The sequence below is a fragment of the Anas acuta genome, chromosome 2 (genome assembly GCF_963932015.1).
Source record: "Anas acuta chromosome 2, bAnaAcu1.1, whole genome shotgun sequence".
Classification (NCBI taxonomy): Eukaryota; Metazoa; Chordata; class Aves; order Anseriformes; family Anatidae; genus Anas; species Anas acuta.
Window position 1 is genome coordinate 53,217,339 of NC_088980.1, and position 14,666 is coordinate 53,232,004.

General features: G+C 37.6%; 2 protein-coding genes across 15 annotated transcripts in view; one reads left to right on the forward strand and one right to left on the reverse strand.

The window, feature by feature from the left end:
* The window catches only part of NUP153 (nucleoporin 153), a 97,204-nt gene that overhangs the window by 69,162 nt on the left and 13,376 nt on the right, over positions 1–14,666 (reverse strand). For 11 of the 13 annotated variants that reach the window (XM_068672855.1, XM_068672852.1, XM_068672853.1 and 8 more), the window contains exons 4-11: positions 13,337–13,476; positions 13,132–13,254; positions 11,122–11,232; positions 10,946–10,984; positions 10,790–10,843; positions 8,395–8,553; positions 7,217–7,269; positions 4,302–4,467 (exon numbers count right to left, since the gene is read on the reverse strand). In XM_068672855.1, coding sequence (XP_068528956.1) covers positions 4,302–4,467; positions 7,217–7,269; positions 8,395–8,553; positions 10,790–10,843; positions 10,946–10,984; positions 11,122–11,232; positions 13,132–13,254; positions 13,337–13,476 — 845 coding nt within the window. The remainder of the gene's footprint in view (positions 1–4,301; positions 4,468–7,216; positions 7,270–8,394; positions 8,554–10,789; positions 10,844–10,945; positions 10,985–11,121; positions 11,233–13,131; positions 13,255–13,336; positions 13,477–14,666) is intronic. The other 2 variants (XM_068672854.1, XM_068672863.1) reach the window with 2 other exon arrangements.
* The window catches only part of LOC137851619 (tRNA selenocysteine 1-associated protein 1-like), a 28,335-nt gene that overhangs the window by 8,154 nt on the left and 5,515 nt on the right, over positions 1–14,666 (forward strand). The gene's annotated exons all lie outside the window — the stretch shown is intronic.

Genomic DNA, 14,666 nt, shown 5'->3' on the forward strand with positions numbered 1-14,666 from the left:
TTAGCTGCCATTGTAACCAGCCTTGTTTCTCAACAGTAGCAAAGCTGAATGCATTCGTAAATACTTTCAGGTTTGGGCCTATATGAAGTAGAAGGGACAACAAGTGGATTTATACGCTGGGGAGTTCTTGTTCTTAGACAACTAATTCCCAAAATCTGGGAATGCAGGGAGAAAGCCAAAGGAGTTTATTACTAGAACAAGTGTAGAATACTATTCTTTGCTTTTCATGAGCTTAGGGCAACGGGGAGTTTAAAGTTTAGCACTTCCTGAGAGGGTTTCTTACTCTACTGGCTCAGTTCCATCATTTCTTTAGGGCAATTTAGGTCTCTGAATAGTTAAAGAACCGATACCAAATTTGATGAACTCTGATTCAGGATACTGACAAAAGAGGACTTCATATAAACAATTCCAATATGTACATGAGGTTAGCTTGTGTGTTCTGTTAAACAGTAAAAAAATGACGCTTCTGTTTCTGTTTACCTAGCATAATTCTGCAAATGTTGCCTCCTGCTTTAGAACAGAAATGCTCTTCTCCAAGAGAGCACTGTCCAAAATGACAGTAACAGCCAAATGCTGAATATTAAATAAATAATAAAAACTCGAGACAATTGAACAACTGTCTAATTTTCTACAATATTTGTTCAAAATGCATCGCACACAGGACAACTCCTGATTCAAAGGTGGCAATTTTAACAGAAAAGACAAGCTACTAATACAGAAACACTAAAGGAAACGCATCTTGAACAGCAGCTCAAGTTGCTCGTAAACGTACATTGAACGTAGTTGTTTTGTGTTTTTTGTTTGCTTTTTTTTTTTTGCTGTTTTGTTTTTAAATCAGAAGTGAAGTTTTTGAACAATGTGGATTTAGATTCTGCTTCTTTTAAACTGATAAAGTGAATGTCACAGATTTGCAGCTTTTGCAATATCTTTAGAACCGAAACTCTTTACTATTCTTTCTTCACCTGGGCTGAAGGTGGGACAGGAGCGTCGAGTTTTACAAACATTTCCTTTTCAATTCCACAAATTGTATTTACTTAAAATGAAACATTGACCATCTAGCTAGTTCTCTTAGTACCTCAGTTACAGTTACATCTTAACACATAAAGGAGATGCAACGCATATGGTTTTAAACTTGCAGTTTTACTTCCAGCTACAAAGACAACTTCACTTAAAATAGAAGGGGCAGATGCACCCTAACAAACGCAGAGCTTAATGTAATGCTCTCCTATGTTCATATTTATAGAAAATACTCTCTTAACCATAAGTTTGTTGTTTGTTTGTTTGAAATAAAAAATGCTAGCGTATTTTTTAAAAGGAGTTTATTATCTCTCCAGGGTTTTTTAGAATGTCTAAGACGCTTCCTTCCTTTATTCCTCATCCATATTTAAAGGGAACTCTGAAGGGAACAGCAACAAAACCTTGTTTGTCCTCTTGCTCATTGTTGGTGGATGCGGATGAGCTAGTTTCTTTTGAAACAAAAGAAAACAAACAGCCGTCACAATGCGACCTACCTAGAGCACATTATACTCACTTGCGTTAGAAACAAGAATTTCCAACTTTCATGCTTCTCACGGAAGAACCTTCACCAATTCTACTTACTTTATCATGGTTTATAATTACAAACAATAAAAACAGATCTGTCACTGGAAAAATACTGCGGAAGTCCAACACTGCCCGGAATTGCTAGCATGCACAGACAGGACAGGTTTAAGATTTAATAAAGAAGATAAGAAAAATCAGCACTTCAGATGTGAAGTGCTAAGATTTCAGTTACCTAGGGTAAGAAAGGACATCACGGGCGTATCACTGGATCCAGAAAGCTCTGATGATTTTACAACGGGAACACTAAATGTAAACCCAATCTGCTATGAACAAGAGAGGTTTTTCAGAGCCACAGGAACGTCAATCAAATGCATACACAAAACCAAATCTGAAAGCTGGTCTTCACATTTGTAGCATGCATGCTGAATGACAAATTATAAGCCAGAAGCCTACATAGTTCTCTCCATCAAGGCAGATTCAGCTTTAGTGTTCTGCAACAGCCTACTAAATGCCTAAGAAAACAAGTCTAGCTTCTTTATTAGTTTACTTACAGGAAATGTAGATAGCACTTCTGCCTCCGTAGACTTCACAGTTAGAGATGAAAATGCAAACACAAGACTGCTAACACTACTTGTTGGCTGTATCTGTATTTTCAAAAGAATTCAAGGTTTACATTTAAGAGCAGCAACTACCTGAATTCACTACACAACACAAATCATGCAGTGACGTTGAAAAGCTTGATGTTTCAGTTATTTTGCAGACAGAAGTAGTAATAAAACAAAGTCAAGTTTCCTAGTGGGTATAGGACAAAATCTTCACAACCAAATTCCAGAAACCCAGAGGAAAAGCTGGAGATGCTACTTAGGTCTAAATGCATGGAAAAGCAAACCAGGAAGCTGAAGAACGGTAAACTCAGCCCAATGATACTCCAAGAACTTCAGCAAACACCTCAACGTATTACATCAGCTACCTACTTCAAACCATACAAAAATATTTCAATTGCTCTGGAACAGATTGATGTTTATTTTATTGCAATAATATGCCAATTATTGCACCCTAGGCTCATTCTATGCGAGGCTTATACGACCACATTACCTCTAATTTAATAACTTAAATAAAGTTGTGGTTTAACCATTGTAGGCAACTAAGCACCACACAGCCACTCGCTCACTCCCTTCAAGTGGAACAGGGAAAAGAACTGGAAACAAAGAAGTTAAGTTGTTAAATTTGAGGTACCATTAATGACTCATCACAGTAATGGCTACCTGGAAAGACGAATGCCATAACCCTGTACATACCCCCAGCTCCTTCCCCTTCTTTCAACAACTGTACAGCAAGAACACTGAAAGTTAACTCAAAACCTGTGCAGAACAAAGAGGCACAGATCAGATTGTTCTTTTCCTTTCCTATACTTTGGTCATCCGAGCTCTAGAGAAGCATCATCCTTTCTAACTACCCTCACACCTCTTCAATTAAGAGTACACTCTCAAGACAAATGAGAAAGCGTTCCTCTTGCAAAATTAGGCAGGAGGGTTGCCAAAGTTTCTCAAGTCACTACAGCAGTGAACGTGGAAAAAGGTCATGTTTCAAGAAGCAGGTAGCTTCAACAACCAACCTAAACGCAAAAAGCACCAAAGAAAGTCAGACTAGCAGCACTGAAGACTCTATTCTGGTAAATACAGCCCATACCACGTATCGGGACACAAATGCAAAAGTCAGAAAACGCTGTTTTCAAAACTTCCATTTTTATCCCTTCCACTTACTTTATTTGATTACTAAGATTGGATGAGTTATGTTTTAAATGACGTAGACAATCTGATCAAAATTTCAACAGTACTATCACGATCTACTTAGAAATGACTAGGCAAGGATGTAAGGAGGTACTACTGATATTCAGTGCATAAGGCAGCCTAGGTCTGTTTCACTGTTTTGATTTGAAAAATTTATGGAACTTAGGATATTTGGATCATGTTTGGACCATTTAATGTCCCATTTAATGCTTTTAAACTTAAATTAAATACTTAATATTAAATATTAAATGCTTTAATTAATAAATAACATTTACATTAAAACTATTTAATTGTAAATACTTTAAATTAAATACTTAACATTAACTTAGTATTAATTAAATATTTATGTTACTATTAAGTATTTAAATTAACTTACAGGCACCTCACATAACATCCAGTAAAAGAAAAAATAATCCGAATATTCACAGTCATAGTTTTATGGAATAGATTTTTCTGATTAAAATGAGAAAAAACTCTCACAAGGAGTTTGGTGATTCTCAAAAATTGAGTCATCATTAGCAGACATGCAGAATGCTGTCTTCTACTACTCTTTTTCAAACTCTTGGCCTGTATCTTTTTATACGACTTAAATATGAAACCAAAAATTAAACCTTTTTTTTCTTTTTATACTTGGCACTCATTTCAAGTATCATTCCTGTATAAAAACTACACAAACCTTCACCAAAACATTACTTCTGTTCTTAGGACTCACTCATTCAATTGCTAATGAGAAATGTTATAGTTCGAAGAATCTCCAAAGTAGCAGAACTAAAAATTTCAAAATTATGTAAGCAAAGTTCAGGCATTCAAACACAGTAAATCAATTGAGCCTGCTCTGAAACCCCCAGGAAAACATCATGCAAAACTAAAGAGGTATTATTATAATGTACTATGATGCAATAAAACTGACACACTTAGCTACTGACTTCAGCAATCTCAGTCACAGCAATTAATTTAAGAGTCACTTACCTGTTCTTGTACAGATCTGGATAAATAGTGTAATCCTCTTTCCCTTCTCATTTTGCCGCCTCCACTACTCATTCCTGAGGACAGACCATTGGATGCGGCAGTACCGAAGTTGTAGCTGGTCACATTTCTCGTAGTTTCACATTTCACACCGCTCACATTTCTGTAGCTGGTCACACAACAGTACAGAAGTTGGGAGGAAAAAAAAAGAGAAAAAAAAATTAATCAGACCATTTTTTTCAAGACATTATAGCTGTTATTAGTCCTAGAATTGAAACCTGCTAACCAGAAAAAAATAAAGCTGTCTCACAAGTTGCTAAATGCTGGTAAATGCTTGATGTTCTAAATAGGAAAATCTTTATTAACAGCAGCAATGAAAAGGACATACATAAGCGCACCATTCATACGGGAACAACGACTAAGCCAGAAGACCTGAAACAGAAGAGCTGATTTAGATTGCTATTTTCCAACGCTTCCTTTAAACAGGACTGGTTCTCTGATTCTGCGATGAACATGCATCTTTGCAGGGATATAAAAGAACAACTCACAAAAATATAGAAAGAGTGCTCATATGCACTTTTTCACACACGGGACACGCTGCCAACAGCTATGATAGAACAGAGAGGCCGTAGACTTGTGTGGCAAGGTAATACAGCATAAGCTTCAGAAGCAGCTCTGGCTTTCATGTGGCCATCAGCAGCAACAGCAGAGGTGTTTGGGTGTGCCAACATTCCAGTCTTTTCAGACATGAATAGAGATCCCTTTTGGAAGGCACACAAAGGCATTTTTCTGTTACTTAGAAAAGCCTAGACCAAAACCAGAAAGATTTCCTCATCTCAGTGGAAACAGGGAAAAAAATATCCCAAACCAGAAGTGAAATAGGGAATAGCACTAATAAAAGCACTATGGCAAGAAAATGAAGTCTGCCTGGAAAAACTGTGACATCAAAGCTTATCTTGCAGCCAATCAGGAAGTATAAAAAGTGCATTAGATCACACTGGAAGACACCAGCTCAAACTTCCAGAAGACTGAGGAGGAGAACTGGTCTAAACTTGTCAAATACTTGACAACAGCCTGCTTAGCACTCTGACTGCATAGAGGAAGACAGATCCCTAAGGCATATGCTCAGACTTTTCTCTAATCCAAACTGTCAATCAATTAGAACACTGAAAAAGAGTCTTACATCAGAATAGGTCTTTATTCGGACAAGTATCGTTTGCCCATAATAGCCCATATTCCTCTTTCTGTTAACACCTGTCAGCTTCAAGGGGGCAAAGACAATTGTCACCCTTCAAGCAAGTCTGATCTGCAATTGGACTCAGGCTTAAAAATAAATAAATAAATAAATAAATAAATAAATATTATATATATATATATATGTATACACACACACACATATATAGCATTGGTGGGCCAGAGATTTACTGAATATTCCAACTCAGCTGTCCAAAGGGACTCTTGCCAGCAGATCATTGTGGTGCTCCTGCTCCAGAACATGGCACCCAACAGAGACCAGCACCACAAAAAACACTACCACCACTACCTACTCTACAAACAAAAGGTAGGGCACTGCAATGGACTGTGTCAACAAAATCAAAAGCAGTATGAGTTTTCTGGATCTCCTTCCTAAATGGAGAAGTAGAAAGGAGTGCTAACAAAGATAATTCAGAACAGTTTGAAAAAAACATAATTAAAACCCAGCAGCTGTTTGCACCTGTACCAGAACCTTAAAGCCAGTCGCTTCCACCCCTAAAACGGTGGTGGTTGTGAAGTCAAACTTTTAGATGCCAAGACAAAAACGTTGAGTTCTTTCTGCAAGCCAAAGAATGCCCACGGTCACATAAGAATTGCTTGGCAGATGAGCAGAGTCAGCAAAATTCCCTGCTACTGTTCTTGGAAAAGAGCAACCCCCTAAAAAGGTAGGGTGCAAAATGTCCTAACTCAAGCGTTATTACCCCAAACACCATTTGCCCAGAAGGGAAAGCCATCAATATTATCTGGAGGATAACTCATCCTAACCCTAACCAACTAACTCATTAATTAACATCCTAAACCAAGAAAGCAGTATAACACAAAGCAGTCTCCTCAAGAAGAAGTTCAGTTAATTCTTCTGGATTTACTTTTTTTATTTTAGAGATGAGTTAGCATTTGGCCTCAAATGATTCTAAACAACACAGGGTCTTCATGTGAACTCAGAGCAAACAATTAACTTCATCATGAAAGGAGCACTAAAAATAAATAAATACTAATAAATCTTCTTCCAGGTTTTTGCTTAAAAAATAAAGAAAAAAACCTGTGACTCACTTCGCCTACTTTACCTTCTAAAGAATACTTCAGAAAGAATCATTCCATGAGGACAGAGCTTTCAAACTCCCAGCAATTAACTAGCTAAAACTAATAGCTTTTCCCCTAGGGAACATTAAGAGGGACAAGTTGTTTTGTTATAAATAAACTGACATACAAACTATGAAATAGCTGTCACAGCAAAATTTGTAACACTAAAGATTTAGTTAAACTACAAAACGATCCCTATTTCCTAGAGAAGGAAAAAATTAGGCCTCCAAAAGCACAGAGCCTTTCTGTGGATACAGCATTATAGCATGCCTTGTTTCCCATCTTCACATCCTACTCAGAAGATAAACTTGGCATAAAAAGTGGTGTATCAGTGATGTATCAGTCATTTTATTATTGTTCATCTTCATTCTTTTCATAAAAGCAACAATTTTCTCAAAGTTACACTGGTCTTCAAACACAATCTGGACTTCGCTGTTCCCTCAAAATACAAAATTTTCCTTGCATTTCCCATTCCTTTTACTGACAACTGTCACCACCTTTCCAAAAAGGCAAGCATGCAGACTGTACTGAAAAGGAGATTTCTTTCTTCCTTCAAGTAAGTTTTAAATGAATAAATGTCATACCTTCCACATTGTTCTGCTTGCTGTCTCACAGGCGAAGTCTTCTCTCTCATCCACTGCAAGTTAAATTTATTTCAAGATTTACATGAATAGATACAGAATACACAAAGTACCCAAAACCACTTATGTGTTGTTTTTGTTTTTTTTTTTTTTAAATTTATTTATTTTTAATTTTATAGCACTGAATACGCCTCACCTACTTAACCTTGTTCCCTAATGCAGCATTGTGGGTACAGTTCAGTTAAACTTTGGGGCTAAAGTGAGCATCACTGCTTCACTCAGCACTGAGGACAAACTGATAGAACACTAAATCAAATTTGTCAAATTCTCTACCAAAGAAAGTAATTATTTTAAACAACATGACAAAAATTGTGTACATGTGGGGCCGAGTTTACCAGCCCCGTAAAAGGGACATACTTTTCTGTTTTCTATCATTTATCAACAAACAAGCAAAAAACAAAAAAAAACAAAAAAAACCTTTACCTCCCCTAAAAACTAAGCAGTTGCTGCTACATGTGGTCTAGAACTTCACCAAATGGAGATCGTGCTGGCTAAACAATACAGAGATGGAAAGATTTAAAAGCAGTAAGTAACCAGTATGACTGCTCACTTTGATTTCCTGCCTAAAAAGCCCATACATTTAATACGTCGTCATTTGTACACTCAGACTGATACTGGAAACATTGGTGTTTTCGCAGAAGGAGATGCCAATTTAATTTTATGGAAAATTTATCAGACTCCATCTACACCAAAGCAATCAAAAAGGATAACTCAGTGCATTGTCAGCTCTCACTTGGAGCACATAGCTCACCTGAAATAGTTTACACACAACATGAGCATGTTTCAGCAGTGACAGCTCTGTGTTCATGAGAATACAAAAGGAAAACATTTCTCTCTTTTAATATTCTTTCACTGAGCACAGGGTGACTCAATAGCACATCATGACATCGTGAAAACAACGACAAGACACTGAGCATTCCAAAAACAGAATTAAATCCATAAAAGCTCAATCTATTTCACAATGGTTCCCACTGCCTTAAAGCTCGCCTCAAACATACTATCAGTACTTTTTGCAAAGACAGTAAAATAATTGGTTTGAGAAACATTCCAAGATTGTAAAAAAAAAACAAACCAAAACACAACAAAAAAACAGGCATATAAGGACTCAAAAATGTACTTACTTGGTACTTTGTGTCTACTCTGTTGCAAATTTTGCTGGAATCAGGAGTTGAAGTCTTTGCTGGTTTAGAATACCGGACCCGACGCATTGAATGAAGGTTTAACCTTGGTTTCACAAGTCTCTTTACAGGTGGATGCGGGGACTCATTCTGGGAGTCCAGCTTTGAAAGGGAAACAGCAATCAATTTATCCTGACGTCTACCCAAAATAATTCCAATATTTATTGATGAAAACAAATTACAGAACTATAAAGCTCCCATCGGTCTTGGCACTCTGTGAATACAATTTGAAAATTCTAAAATCCATTCAACCTATAGAGGGAAATCACCAGAAAACCAGTAACAAAATCCATAAAGCTATATTTAAGTAGCCAAAGTCTGACTGAATTCCATTTCAAAATTTGGCAGTTAGCTTTGTAGACAAAATAATTCATGCTACCATAATTAAAATAACTCAGGTTCCTATATGTTCCTATCTTTTCCTCTGCCCACACTGATTTTTTTTTTAATAGCTTAATTCATTAATTTAACATTCAAAGCGTTAAGCAACTAATTATACAGGCTTCTGGGCTTCACATTCCCTACATTTTCCCCCTTCAAAGTCACACAAACAATAGAACACATTCAAAATAAAGTTGTCAATCTTACAATAATCTCATTCATTAAACTATGATCCCATGCTTTAGATGTGCATTTAGATGCACATCAAGTAGTGGGTTTGACTTCATTTTTCAACACATTTTCACAGACCAGAGTTACTTTTTAACACAGACCACCGCATGTTCTGCAGAACTGACTTAACTGAGCTGTCAAACAGAAAACAAATCCTGAAGCCTAAAAGATTTACCAATGGCTCCACCTGCAGTCTTAAGGATCAGAAGATACAGTCTTAGCAAGTATGCTATTGTTCAAATCAATACCAACAGAAAATTGTTTACATTGCAGCTTTAGTTTCACAGTATCTCCCAACTCTTAGTAACAGAATTCACACCACCTATGAAGTGTACAAAAATATATCTTTCTAAAAATTATTACATTCATTTTGAAACCTTGAATGAAATACGTTTTATGGAAGCTCACAAATCTCCTTCGAGTGAACGATGGTTCACTGCTGGTTTAAAGGTAAAAAAGAAAAATATTAATTCCCCCAGTTAGGCATTTAATACACCAAGAGCTATTCTGCCTGGTACAGTTCCTTGAAATAAGAAAAATACCACATCACTGCGACCCGCTGCAGAAGTTTAGCCTGAGTGCACAAGTGTTCTGTCAACCCCACGTTCACTTCAGCAGGAAAACACACTATCATCTCCTTCGCAAATAATTGCTTCTCATCAAGGGCTACCCTTCTCCTGCCAAGCATTATGAATTCCAGTATTATGAAGAGACAATCTATCTCCTCCTACCCAGTGACAGCTGCGTGCAACGTTCATTTAGTGGCTGACAACTTCAGGCTTTCTGTTGCAAATCTGGCAGATCTTTCTTAATGCCTTATCACAGGTGTATTTCTATAATAGAACTGAAAGTTCACACCAGATTTGTTTTTAGTTATTTGGATAATATTTATGATAGACTTCACTTCTCAATGCCTTTGTCATTTGGCATATGGTGAAAAGATGGCACAGGAAAGCTGACATGTTTGCAAACTCTCAAGTGATTGTAAACTTAATTACACATCCAATCAAGGAATTAGCACAGAAACTTCTTGAGACATTGTCCCTTTTCTCATTAGAACAGAAGATGAAGAGTGTGCACATCCTGTTCTTTCCTTCAGTCACCTCATCTTAAAGCGGTCCTTTCAGGGTTTTGCAATTTAATAAACCCAATGACACCCCTAATTAAAGTCACCAAAAAAAGATGACTGGTTTTCATTTTTTAAACAAAATGAAAGGAAATCATGCTTTACCACAGCACTATCACCAATTCTGTGCTACCTCCAAATAGGAATTCCGGAGCATAAGATTTATAGTGTCAGAAATTAACGATTTTCCTTGGTTTTACCTTGAATGGTGATAAAAAGCAGAAAAATAGTTTGCTGTGCCTAAATGAACACCCAAGTCCGTACAAAGTCTATATGACCAGTCAAGCAGTATTTTTCTGTTTGTGATCATTTCTTCAAGAGAAAAAATTTCCTCAACAGGAATTTTAATATGCAGCTTCACCCCAAACTGGGGGACAAGATAAAACTACTTTGTGTGTTCTAGAGTCGTTGCTCTCAACTTACAAAGATAACAAATCTTAACGTGAGTAATCTTTACAGCCCTTCATCTCTTGTAGATAGATGCCAATATTAACTTGATTAGATGCGTATGTTGTCATTGAGGTTTGAGAAAATTTTTCTAATAGTGATAAAGCATTAGAAAAGTTATCTACCTCATCTTAAGACATTATTGGTTCTTACCTTTCTTCGTTTGGGCTGAAGGTCAGGAATATTCAGTTCATCTATGTCTGGAGGCTAAGGGAAAAAATAAAGCCTAAATGTTAGAGGGCTTTTTTTTTTTTCCCTGAGAGAGAAGGTTCCCTGCAACAAAAACATGGGGGTTCATGGTCAACTTACAGAACTCAGCGGCAAAAGAGGTGGCATTTTTTTAGCATCCTGTTGAAAAAATAATGCAATAAATTAAACTTGACACAACATAAGGAAGAAGAGTTTTATCTTTCTCCTTTGATGGCACATTTACTAAGTTTTAGAAACACGTGAAGCAAAAACAGATTAAAAGAAGTGCTATTTACCATCAAAGGGCTTGACAGCTCCTCCATTGCCTCCAAGACGCACCGTGTTGCGGTACTTAAGGTAGCGTGGGACTGCACTTTTGCTTGTCTAACTCTCCTTCTCATTTGTACCTGGAAAATTAGCATTTTAAGTGTTACAATGGTCAATTCCGAGTTAAGGAGGCATGTATATTATGTTCCAAGGCTACACTGATGATATAACCAATATATTCTGATGACAGAGAAAAATGCAGTCACTGGGAGTTCAAGCCGTAAAGCCGTACATGCTGAGTACAACGAAGTTTACCTTGGGCCTCAGTGCATCTTGCTCGTGCTTGTTGCGCGAGTAATAAAAGAAATCCAGACTTGTAAAAGGTCAAGACGGATGATGCTAGGACTGCTAAGGCCTCCAAAGCAGTAATCAGGGAAACAGAACTCAAGAAAAGGCTTGTGGTACAGAAAGTGCTTTCGCTAACAACACAGACCTCAGAGTTTCACGATGGTGTAGGTGTACCATCTTAAAATCAGTGTATACAATCATAACCAGGAACTAGTTTTACTTCTCTCTTGCTTCTTCCCTTCCCCCAAGATTAAAGTTGGCTGCAAATCTTTGTTTTAAAAGATAAAGATCCGATTTCAACTGTAACAGATCTAAATATTACACTGAAAAAGCGAACTGTTTATTTGCACCACCCAGCTTCAAATATGCAAAAACTTCCCTCCGGGCAACCTGTGCCAGGGCTCCATCACCCGCACAGGAGAAAAGCATTTCCTGATGTTCAGACAGAACCTCATTTTGTTTGTGCCTGTTGCCTCCTGACCTGGCACTGGGCACCACTGAAAACAGAATGGCTCTCTATGCTCTTTGCACCATCCCTTCAGGTATTTACATACATCAATAAGATCCCCCCCTGAACCTCCTCTCCTCCATGCTGAACAGTCCCAGCAGTCTCGGCCTCTCCTCAGAGGAGAGGTGCTCCCAGACCCTTGATCGTCTTGGTGGCCCTTCGCTGGACTCTCTAGTACATCGCTGTAATCCACAGCAAGCAGCAATAAGCAAGCTTCTCTCTCCTTTAAAAGCCTAGTATTTTGGTTCCTCTTGTTACCATAATCCACTAATATTGTTAGAAAACAAAAATAGCTGACCAAAGAGGGTTCCCAGCTTTGAACCACAAGTTTTCAAGGTTTCCCCTAAGTGAGCTACTGCCCTTGTTCCATTGCAGAGCTGGACTGTCAGAACAGATCCAGCAAACCCATGTTTTCATTTCCTTAAAATTCCTTTTGATTTATTGATAAAAGTCAAATTGATTTAAATGCATTCCTACCAAACCTGATTTGACTTTCCTTTTCGATTCAGCTCTAGCTAATCAGAGTTGTCAGCAGTTTTTATTTGCTATTTCCAAGAACTCTTGGGGGCAAATACCTCTCTTCAAGAACTATATGAATCATTCAAAATAGAAAGCATGTTACTGCTTATCTTGGGACTGCATTTAGGCCTGCATGCCTCTACGTAACAGAAGAGCAAAGGATCAGCAAAGTTAATTTTAGATATTTTTAAAGAGCGCAGTTTTATACAACAGATCCATAGCATGAGTGCAGGCATGCTTGCAAAAAAAGATCCACAGATAAACATTGGCCAGGTTTGACTACTGTAGCTTTTGCTACTATAAACACAACTTTTCAAAGTTATGCTGCCATTGTTTTTATTTACATTAAAATAACACCATGCAATGTAGTCAGAGGCAGACAATGGCACTCAAATGGAACTTCTTGAAAGAAGTAACAACAGAGGAAACCCCAACTACCAACAACTAGCCTAAACTGTCATTCTTGCTCTTTCTGACAAGTATTATCTGTGGTAAAAACTGCTAAAAAAAGAACTTAACCCGAAATCAATCTCTTCTATTTTTGTAGACCAAGAGGGCAGAAGAGCAACTGGTACCACATATTCAGCTCCCTGCTCAGAGCTCCTTTGGCACTGCTGCTTTTTTATTTCCATCACTATTTCCCATTACCCTACTTTTCTCATACCCGATAAGGTTCTATCATCGACGGCTTTGGTATTACAGCTGCACCACCATAGACCGTCTTTCCAGGGTAAAATGGAGAATACCCAGGCTGGTTTTTCTTACAGTCAGATGTGCTTCCGCGTGCCTACAGAAACACAGTACGTTAAGTGGACAGAAAAACAGGTACACATTCAAAGTGATTAAAAGAAAGACTGTGCAGTACTTACAGGAAACATTCCTCCAAAAGCAGATAAACTGAATGCAGGTTTCTTAGAGCTAGCTGCAGAATGCTGCGAGAGGGAATGAGTTCTATCAGCTTCTGTGGTCCAGAGCAGTGATGAAGAAGTATTTTTTAAAACTCCAACATCTGCCAAAGTGACATATATGTTAAATGTAAACATCTCTAGTACATACAGAACTTTAACAGTAAAGACCACACTAATTCAAGTTCTTCAACACGGAAAAATAAACGTGGTTTCAGCTTCTTTAAACAGCTTCGTGTACAGACTGAAAATCAAGTAACAGCTACAAACTTGAAAACTGTTCACTGAGCTGCAAGTAGTTTTCAGCAATCTTAACAAGTTAATACTGTGCTTCCAGTGCAGAAGATTTTTTTTTCCTTTTGTGCTAAAAGCAAAGAGAACTGCATAAACATCAGTGCATTTGTACAGACAAAGCTTTTTTCTATGTTGGTGAAAGGCTGGAGGCCAGCACAGATCATAATTGCACAGGTTTTACACCTGGAAGATTCCTAGAAGGCTGCTCTAAGAGTTAACGATCTTCTTCCCACATATGTTTTACAACGACACACCAGAAAGTTGTAGTGCACTCAGGTTACACTGCTAAAGCCCAGCAACTCTACTCTCAACCATACACAAGTTCTCTGAAAAACCTGCTGAGGACACTTCAGTCCCTGTCTATCTGGGGGACTAGAAAAAACTGCAAACCTGCTGTTTGCCCTTTCAACGAGAAGACCTAGGTACCAATCTACATCGACACAATGCTTATTTCTTATTTTAAAATGGTGTGCCTTCCTTAAGGAATTTGGCAAAAGACATGAAAGTATTGACAGCTGAAGCCTTCTACCAAGAAAGGTCAAAAAAACAGCCCGCAACGTGTTATGTCAGAGTACTTTCCTTATCTTCTCCTGCTAAAACACAGGAAAACATCTTGTGATTCTATTTGTCACCTACGCTTATTCACATTTAACCAGATGTCTTGTCTGTTAGATATTCTGAGTCACTCTTACTTCTAGACAATCAGCCTAGTTGTCAAGCTACAGCAAGTCAGCCTGATTTCCTACCATCCCAGTTCAAAATTTACATATAACCTAGCTGAAAGTGTGTATTTCAGCATCGACTCTTTGTAACAGCAGGGTATCACAAACCTATTCCAAAGCAGGCTTCTATTCAAAAGGTGATAGGATTATACACTTCTAAAACACTAAAGCTTAAATTTAATTCTTGCATCCAAAGCTGACATTCTCCTATTTTGTTTACTAAGGTGATGTGCAATATTAAAGAACGCAAAGTACTTCACCTTAAAAAAAAGTCAACT